At 48.0% G+C, this 9669-nt stretch overlaps 1 protein-coding gene across 1 annotated transcript in view; it reads right to left on the bottom strand.

Moving 5' to 3' along the window:
* Positions 1–477: 477 nt before the first annotated feature.
* TRIM44 (tripartite motif containing 44) overlaps positions 478–9669 on the bottom strand; it is a 117003-nt gene continuing 107811 nt past the window's right edge. Inside the window, exon 5 of the mRNA XM_037040514.1 lies at positions 478–7838. Coding sequence (XP_036896409.1) covers positions 7811–7838 — 28 coding nt within the window. The 3' untranslated portion in view covers positions 478–7810. The remainder of the gene's footprint in view (positions 7839–9669) is intronic.

The following is a 9669-nucleotide window of genomic DNA, read 5'->3' as shown; positions in this document are numbered from 1 at the left end:
TGAGGTTCGTTCTTCTTGCGGCAAAGAACTGGAGAAACACAGGTGAGAATCTGTTATTAGGAGTTAAGTAGTGTTATACCCAACTTGTGGTGAGGGTCCAGTTTCTTTTTATTGTACTCCAATTTTGTTGGAATGATTATTGCTTGAAATAAATGGGCAATTGACGGGGGCTGAGAGATAACAGGGATGCTGAAATGATCTTTATGGTGGCAGCACTTGTAACAGAACTTGACCTGTATTCTGGTCATCAGCTGTATTCATCATGTTGGAAACACGGCCCTTCCACTGGTCACGCCACTATACGCAAAGCACTGTGGTGTGAAAGTCACTTATACAGCGATGAGAACAACTCTCTCCACACAAGAGGCTCCTGGGAGAATAAAACTTTAGCCAGGAGATTTTGTCTTTTGTTTAGCTAAATGTTCTGGATAATCAGAGGTTTATTCCTTTTAACCCCTAAAAGATGTTTATTTTTTACTGTTTGTGATATAAATATTTCTAAAATGTCTGATATGTAAAAACAGTCTTCTGAGTCTAATTTAGTGTCTTTAGGTGCGATGCTCAGGGTCATCGTTTTGAGTACGATTATTCTGTCCAATGACACAGTGAGGCTTCCGGGGACTGGGATGGGTCTAGAGCTACGGTGGCCCTTAATGCCCACCCGCCACACTGCTTTTTTAACTCCGCAGTCTCCTGTATTTTTTTTGTCTTCTCTATGAGAGCTCTTTTTCCTTCTTGACCTAAGTCTCTAGAAGTCAGTTTCTCACCCTCAAATTTAATCTGCTGTGAGCTTGCAAACCAGACACCCCACATCTAGAATTATGTGTACAGTAGGAACAGACAGGTTCTAAGTGGGTGCTTCATGGGTAGACGTATGACCTTTCTTTTCTGTGTTCGCTTCCTAACATTTATTCCAGCTGTCAGAAGCCTTGTCTGCTTAGTTCCTAGGTGTCATTTCTGAGCAGGCCCAACAGAGGTTGTAGATTTTCCTAGCTCTGTCTCGGTTACTCCGTGTCAAGCCACTTGTTTGGATTCCACGTGCAGGAAACAGGGATTGGCACAGCTGACCGGGGCTGAGCCCGAGGGAAAGGAGTTGGCGCGAAGGCTGTGGGCCACTTGTGTCAGGCAGGTGGCATGCTGTGGCCGTGATGGCTGAACTCAGCGAATGATGAGACAACAGACAAGCTCCTTGCGCAGTCCCTTTCCTGTAATACAAAGCTGGCCCAGCGTCTAGCTGCTGACTTCAAGATGTTAAATTAAAGACCGAGTGTCAAAGCTGGATGACTTTCGGGATTCCGAGTCTATGGCAAGAGAGTTACAAGGCTTTGCCTTTCCTGGTGATTTCATTATTAATGGCCTTAGAATAAAGAAGCTAAAGCAAGTGTAATCGTTCCTCCTTCTAAAAGTGCAGTTTCAGGTCAGAAGAAGATTTCACTGTTACCCTTAGCCCTCCTTCCCTCACTGGACACTGGCTTTGTAGACTGTCCAAAGCAAAGCCTAAAAGGGGGCACATTCCTTTCCCACAAGGCCACGCTCCATCTGTGTACGGGGGTGGGGCGGTGATGTTATCATCAATAGAAGGCACTGCTGGGAGGGGTGAACAGCAAGGGTGGGTAGTCTGCGAGCCCTGGGTTTGACTCCTGGCTTCCCATTTATTAGGGTGTGACCTGGGACACAGTATTTAACTCTCTGAATCTGATTCCTGAGCAACAAAATAGGGGATGATAATATTAGTACTGTGAGAATACATAAGATAATGTGAAAGGAACTAGAATGGTACCTGGACTAGGGAAATAGCTCACTAAAATGGTAGCTATTGTTATTAACAAAACAAATGATTTTAACCTGCAGATTTTAATATTTGATAAGCACAGATACTCAACAAGCCAGTTACTAACTTCAAGCAGCCTTTTTTTTTCTTTTCTTTTCTGTGACATCTTCTTCTCTTATTGAGACTGGCAGGCTGCCTTTCTGCTGGGTATTATCTGCCTCTGGTGCCTTGTTAAAGCCAGGAGATGTTCCAGACAAGCCGCAATTTCGCCCTTTAATGAGCGTAAGGAAATAGGGCCACCTGTACGCTGGACTGAGCAAAGATCAATGAAATAAGGAGTTGTAGCTTTCAGAAGGGAAGACAATAAAAGGAGAAAGGGCTGGGGCAATGGGACCTGCTGGTGAGGTCCTGCACCAGGAAGTAAGGAAGAAGCCCCCTACCCTCCCCCAAACACACACACGTGATTTATTAAAACCCTGACACTCCCATGTGCCACAGAGCTTGGCAATCCCATCCCACCAGGCAGGAGTGTCCTCAGCAGCCCGGGTGGAGTGGGGAGGGCCTCGTGGTGGCTGTAGGAGACAGAGAGTCCACCGTCCTGGTTTTATTAGTGTGGCTCGTTGGGGGACCCTGAACAACTGACCCATCTGCCTCTCTTAGACAATTTTTCCAAAGTTCACCTGGGCCCCCAGCTAACGAAATGGGTCTGATAGACACAAACTTGTTCAAAGGAAATTCAGAGCAGGGTTCATAACCTGCAGCTCCCCCAGACACAGCTGCTGATGGGTTTTAGGTTGGATTTTTAAAAAAACTGAATTAAGGCAGGACTTATAATTCCTAATTCACACAGTATCTACTGTCTTGGGTTTTCATTTGCCTCTCAGTGAGTGACTTGGTTTCAATGCAACCTCTGGCCCTAATATTACAAAGTGGACTGGAATTGCTCCATTTATGACTTAATTGTATCTCTTCAGGAGTGACATCAAATGTGTATTTCTAAGGCTCCACAAAAATGACTTTGCTGGCCTCACTGTAACATGCTGTATGAAGTTTCTTTCCCTAGAAAATATAGTAAAAATTCAAGTTTGACCTACTCCTTGGTAACCCAAATTGTAAAAGCTCTCTTATTTGAAAATGTCATTCAGGACCAAGATTCTTTAGGTTATACTTTACTTTGCTCAGAAAACTTAACCAAGGCATGGACTGTTTTGAGAAGAAAACACATCGACATATCTCTAAGTAAAAATGACTTTCGGTCTGTCCGTTTGCCACTTCCCAGAGAGCCCCTGAACCACTCCAGAGAGATCAGGGGTAAATGAGTCTTCCACATCCACCAACCCAAACACCAGCGCCCTTTGGGGGGGGGCCCATAGTTAAGAATGCAGACCACCGTGAATACTGACGCCCAGCAGGGTCCTTGGTGCCCAACTCTGCGAGACAAGTGGTATTTCCAGTAATAGTTTATTGATTTCCAAATGCACGGGGCGCTGAGTCCAAACATCCTGGGATAGCGGTAAATCTCTTACAAAATAATTTACAGTATGAAGATGATATACTGAAACATGAACTCAAACACATAGTTCCCTTGAAAGACTGAGTGTTCCCTTGTTTGACGCACGGGGTGGAAGGGAAGATGACTGAGGAGGGAACCTGACCGCACAGGAACGCAGGCAGAGGACCACAGGTTCGCCGGCCCTCCCCACCCGGGCAGTGTGGCTGGTCACTGCAGAAAGACTGATCAGGTTTAACTCCATTAAGGATAAATCTATTGTCCCCTCAAGGGCATCTCAAGCCCAGCATGGGCTCTGTGGCTTTTTTTTTGCACTAGTATACTCACAACTGTCTTAATTCATTTCCATTTTCTTGCTCTGATGCGTGTTTCTGGTGTGTTCTCAGTTCCGAATGATACTGTTTTATGTGGCAGGCCCCCAGAGGGCAGGAACTGCCGGGGCCTTACAGTGCTCAGAACAGGCTGAGGGGGCTCCGGAGACACGGCTGGGTAAAGGCAAGGAGATGAGGCTGGGCCTTCCTCTTCTTTGAGGGCTGGGCTGACTCCATGTGTTAACCAATTTGTTTTTTAAACAGAAAATTCCAGATGTGCTAGGCACACAGGAGATACTGCAACCGACCTTCCTATAAAAAAGCACGTATTGAACAGCCTCTATGTGTGTGCGGACCTTCAGGTGTCAGCAGGAGGCCGTTTCCCAGGTGGGGAAGAGGACGCGGAGGCCCCGCCGTGACCACGGGTCGTGGATGCTGCTGCTGGGCCCCAGGCCAGCCCGGCGTGGGTGGGCTGTCGGGTCACCTGCACACCTGCTCTCCTGTATCATCAGACGACCTGTATGTGGAAGGGCTGGAGGGCGTCTCCTTCAGGGCTGTCACCGCGGCTCAGTGCCTGAGGGTCTGACAACCTTGGCCCGGGAGCTGCTCTTTATGTCAGCGTCTTGTAGGCCCCTAAGCTCCGATTATCTGGCGACCCCTGGAATCAGGGCTGGTGGAAACCTTTGCAGTGGTACGAAAACTAATGAGGGGCTGCTCTGAATTTCCTTTAGTGCTTAAACTGTGTGTGTGTGTATGTGTACACACATCTACATATATAAATGTCACTTACGTACACACATGCACACAGGTATCAGCAAGAAAGGCTAGCGTCACTGGACTTCAGATTGCCACGTCCTCACGGAGCTCAGAATTGGCCACATTCACTGAAATATGAGGACTCCCTTTTCCGCAGCCATGCAGCAGCGGACACTTGCAAACGAGGTTTCAGAGCCAACACCCTTCACCTTGGCTGTTGCTGAGAAGCTCTGTACTCTTGAAGGCCCAGAAATACTTTATTTATGGGGGTGGCACCAAAAAGGAGAGGCTGCCCCGACCCCTGGGGGCAGTCTGAACTTAGCAGTGTGCACTTAATGCATCTGCTTAAGTGGAAGCACAAGGCTACTTTGGTGCTATTTTGGAGCCCAACCTACAGCCGGGAAATGTAACTTTGAAACAGAATTCATAAAGCGGGATGGTCGGCCTGCAGTGGGGGAACCTGATGCCTTTTCTCCCTCTGTACTTAGATGTGTCCCACGGGCCACGGAGTTAGAGAGGACTGGGTTCGAAATCCGGCTCCGACGAGTCCTAGCTGTGTGAGTCAAGGTACTCGCCTCTGCCACTCCAAATCTGTTTATCACCCCGAATGGAGGCCCAGCCCAGGGCCCGCTCCACAGTTCAGCCTCTGTACAGGTCATTTCCCTTCTTGGCGGACAGAGCCGAGACTCCAAGCATTTCTTGGAATTACCCTGAATTTAATGACATCAAATAAATAATAATAATTTAAAAAAAAACAGACCCTCGGCCTCCAGACACCCAGCATTTGGCAGGCGGCCAGGGACTGGTGATGGGACTCAATCCATCCTGCAGACGTTCGCTACCTGCCTCCCCTGATGACATGTGCCCAAGGATTTCTGCAACTGCCTGCAGCCAGTCAGGGCGACTTTGAGCACAGCTTGTGCTGACCTGGCAGGCGGGGGGGGGGGGGGGGGGGGGGGNGCGGGGCTCGTCATGCTGGGGGTGGGGCTGAGCAGCAGCCCCGGCTCTGGGGGAGGCTGGTGCCACTGCAGGAAGCACCCAGTTCTCGCAGTGATAAGTGCCGCAGGCAGAACTCAGGGCCCGGGCAGACTGCTGCGCCGTGTTTAACGCTCCCCAATTAAAGTCCTATCAGGTGCGGAGGACAGCAGGAACCCACAGAGCAAGCCCCCGAGGTCCTCCCTAAGTAAGAGCAAAAGTGCTCCCCTTGAGGACGAGAGGGACACAATCATCTACTGAGACAGGCTGGTGTGTACTGTAATATTTCCGTTCACATCCACTGAATAAATGCTTGGGTTTCCCAAACACTGATTTAAAGTAAAAACCGATGATCAGATATGGAGAGGCCAATGACCTGTCCATTGCTAAGATAAGGCTGCTATTTAGACGTTAAAAAATAATTATTTGGAAAAGATAACACAAGCTTCCAAATCCTCAAGTCTTCTAAATCTTCTGGTGTTTAAATTCTGATTTTCAGAGCGAATGTTGGGTCTCCTTTAAGGGCAGCCCATGGTTGGGGGCTGTAATTCGTGGGACGCCAGGTTCTCCAGCCTTTGCAGGCAGGTAGGTAAAGCACCGGAATTGTCTTCGCCTCTGGCTGGCTACCAGTTTGAGAGAAAAACACCTTTGTTTCCTGAACAGCCCAGACTCCTCCCAAACTTATCAATAAGCCCTGACATATTTAGTGAGCTAGGATGATCCCAATCCAGAAGCATATATCCCTGGTAGCTTCCTGGCATCAAAGGAATGATCCTTTACCGGCATGCACAGAACTGAGCAATTATATAAATAGGATTCCTAACAGTAAGCATTGTTTCTGCCTCACAACCATACCGCACACACACAAACTGGCGGGCCTAACTCTCTGTGGTAGGTACAGGGGAGTCGCAGGCAGGCAGGCAGGTAGGCAGGCAAGGGGAGAGGGGTTTCCCCTGGAGAGGGCTCCTCTGGTCCTGCCTCAGAGGGATGACAAGGCCAGGCCCTGAGTCAGCAGCAACCCCAAGGCAGTTCGGACACAGATGCAATTGTACTTCTCAAAAACAAACACGGACATCCGATACCACTCGAGCCAGAGCAGAGGGAGCGCAGGCCCCCACTTGCATATACGAATCACCAGTGAGGTCTCCCATTTTATCTTAAGTGCGCTGATGTGTGCACACATTCTATTTCCAAATATAACTGTGCTTGTTTTATCTAAAAATAAGGTCACCCCCTGACTCCAGACTATTTGTTAAGTATAACTGATGTTTCAGAAGATGCAGGGTTTTTAGCTTGCAGTTTGGTATTTCCAGGGATATCACTGCCCATTTGAGAAAAAAAAAAACCTGGTTGTAAGGAGACGGGAGTTGGGAGTGGGGAGAGGCCAGAAGTCCAACCATGATGTGTCTCTGCTCATGTTCCTACAGAGGAGAGCGGGGTGGGGGAAGGACCTGAAGGCCCGCCTGTGTGGGGAGCATGGGGAGAGGGGCCCAGCTGGAGTACAAGGAGTTCTGTCTGCTGAGACGGAGCTTGGGGCAGGTCACAAGTGACGAGGATTCTCCCCGAGCTGCATTTAAGCCGGACGAGGCTAAGCGGGGGGAAGAGGAGCAAAAACTCCCATTGAAAATTCCCATTTGGTAATATACGTTCCAGCCTTTCATGTGACTAGATTCAGAAAACCTGCAGAATTCACCCAAATAATTCAGGTTTCATCAGATCCTTTAGTGACTATTTTGGAAGCTTAGGCAATTTGAGTGCAGAAACACTGATTTCAACTTTCAATCAGATCTCTTTGGTCCTCTTTTTTTTTTTAGGTCATTTCCTTTCTAGCTCTTCAGTCTTTTTTTCCATTTCCACAGTACTGAATTATGAATCTGAAGTCCTGCGTGACCTCATGTGCTAAAAATATCTCTATATGTTTCTAAATTTTAACTCTCCAACTCTGCTTTCAAGTCATCCATCTTATTTCACGAAACCACATTTTCATGAAGGTACACTTGGACTTCTAGAGACTATTGGTGTGTGTTGGGCCTTACTTGGCCCTCCTTTGTTTCATGCTTCGATGTGAATAAAGTGGGGTTTTACTAGCACATAGGGAACATGCTCTGACTGCTCTTCAAGATTATTCCAGATCCTTCTTAATGAGGACATGCTGTTGGGGTATCTAATATTCCAGGGGTGGGCTTTCCTGAGTAAGTTCAAAGCGGCCGAGAGGAGTTACCTCGAGGACCCTTCTTAACTACTCCTGGCTGGTCCCAGGGGCGCTTTCCTTGGACCTACCACGCGAAAGGATGAGAAGCACACAGTCAGCCAGCAAGCACACAACTGGTCTTCCCTTGGAGAGACATGGCCTGCTGTGGATCAGGGGGCGTATCCGGTGGAAGGACGTTTGTTGCCGGGCAGCTTTCACAGGAATCAGAAGCTGTTACGTACACGCTGTGACATACACACGAGGGGAAGGAATGGTTTCCACTGGGGATGGAGCCTTCATGTGTCCTCCTCCTCACTGGCACCGCTGCAAAGGAAAGGAGAACCAGGTGAGTTCGGGCATCACAAGGAGGGAGGGGACCTAGTCACTGGTGGAAGGCAAGGCTCTGCTGTCAGGCCTCCCCGGACTCCAGTCCTACCCGCCCCCCCTCCCCGCCACCCCTCCGCTGGGCGCTGCAGCATGGCCGCGGCAAGTTACCGAGCCGCTCCAAGTTCTGCTTTATTTGACTACAGGGAAAATGATGATGATGAAACCTACTTTCTTGGAGGATTAAGTAAGACAATACATATAAAATACACAGAGCCTGGTACACAGTAGAGCTATTTAAACAAGCATGTGTGGGTTACGGTACTTTTTAACTTACTTAACAAAATGAATTTCTGGTAAAAACCAGGAGTTCAACATCCCCTAAGCCTTAAGCCATCTATGGTTAGGAGAGAAAGACAAAAAGGAAGCTATTATTCTGCACACCTCCCTTGGAATAATGCCAAGGTTTCAATTCATGCCATGGGGACAGTCACTGGGTTCAAAGGTCACCTCTTTAGAGAAGGTACTATATCTAAGTAGGACCCCGATTACTCTCCATCTTCAGCACCTCTTTCATGTCCCTTATCACATCCTGTAAAGTGATTGTTATTTATTCTCCCCTCTATCACCCACTAGAGCATAAAAGAATAACAACACTATTTTAACTGCTGTTTATCTAGCACTAATATTGTGCTAGGCATATAGAAGTGTCCAATAAATAGTTGTTTTTTTAAAGTGAGTGAGAAGTAAATCAGTGGGAAGGGAGGCAGGTGGGCAGGTGGGAGACGGTGGAAAGGAAGGAGTAGTCAGTCGTTACTGCCCTGACCAGAGGATTCTACTTGGCAGTGACATCTCTGTGGCTGATAAATGAGTTGTGAGTCCCAGGGGAAGGATGGAGGCTCGGCTGCTCGGGGTCCGAGCCTCCCTGGCTTGGTGCTCGAAGAGAATATTGTTCATATAGGGACTGGGGCGAGAAGGCAGGGCCAGAAAAAGAAAAGGGATGGAGCAAGCACACAAAAAAGGGTGGAAGTGGCCAACTTGCCAACGGTCTCCTCCTATCCTTGCAGCGGCCACAGTCAAAACCGTAACAAGAGCTACTGGGTGCCAGGGCTCTGTGCTGAGGGCGCCTCAGCTGTTCTCTGACTCCCCACAACCACCCAGGATGCAGGGACTGTTGCTTTCATTATCCTGTTTTCCACACGAAGGGAGTGACGCTCTGAGAGGCGTAAAATCCTCGATCACATAGGAAGGAAGGTTGTGTGCTCTGGGTAAAGTCCGAAGGAGTCGAGACAGTGGTGGAAGGGAGTAGCATCTCCTTTCCTGCGTAGAGACAGGGACAAAGGAAGGAAGAAGGAAGGCTGGGGTGCACCAGCTCCCCAGTTACAACCTAGACGTTTTCATCTCACCAGGGATTATCTCCATCCATTTAAAATCTGTGCCCTTTCACCTCCACTTGGGAAAGACTTTAAGGGAAAATGCCCTAGGGCAGTGATTTTCAACTGGTGTGCCACAAGAATTTTTAAAACATGTAATACCTGACTATTACAGCAGGGTCACTGACTTCTTTTCCTTAGATTGTCAAATAAACAAATGACAAAAGCCAACACAACAATAGCTGTCTGGTGTGAATGAATCAAAATTATACCTAGGTTTTTTATCAGATTGACAAAAAATATATTCATTTTTTGGTGTGCCTCGGAATTGGAGTGATTAGTTTATGTGTGCCATGAGATGAAAAACATTGAAAATCGCTGTCCTGGACCACTAACTTGTAGTACTTCTGCTAAGGGAGAAAACATTTCAAGACACAGAGCCTTGCAAATCAAAGGGT

The sequence above is a fragment of the Sturnira hondurensis genome, unplaced genomic scaffold, assembly GCF_014824575.4.
Source record: "Sturnira hondurensis isolate 20B ecotype Veracruz unplaced genomic scaffold, ASM1482457v3 Scaffold0002638, whole genome shotgun sequence".
NCBI classification, from domain to species: Eukaryota; Metazoa; Chordata; class Mammalia; order Chiroptera; family Phyllostomidae; genus Sturnira; species Sturnira hondurensis.
Note: the sequence above shows the minus strand (reverse complement) of the source record. Positions and strands in the feature narration are given on the sequence as shown.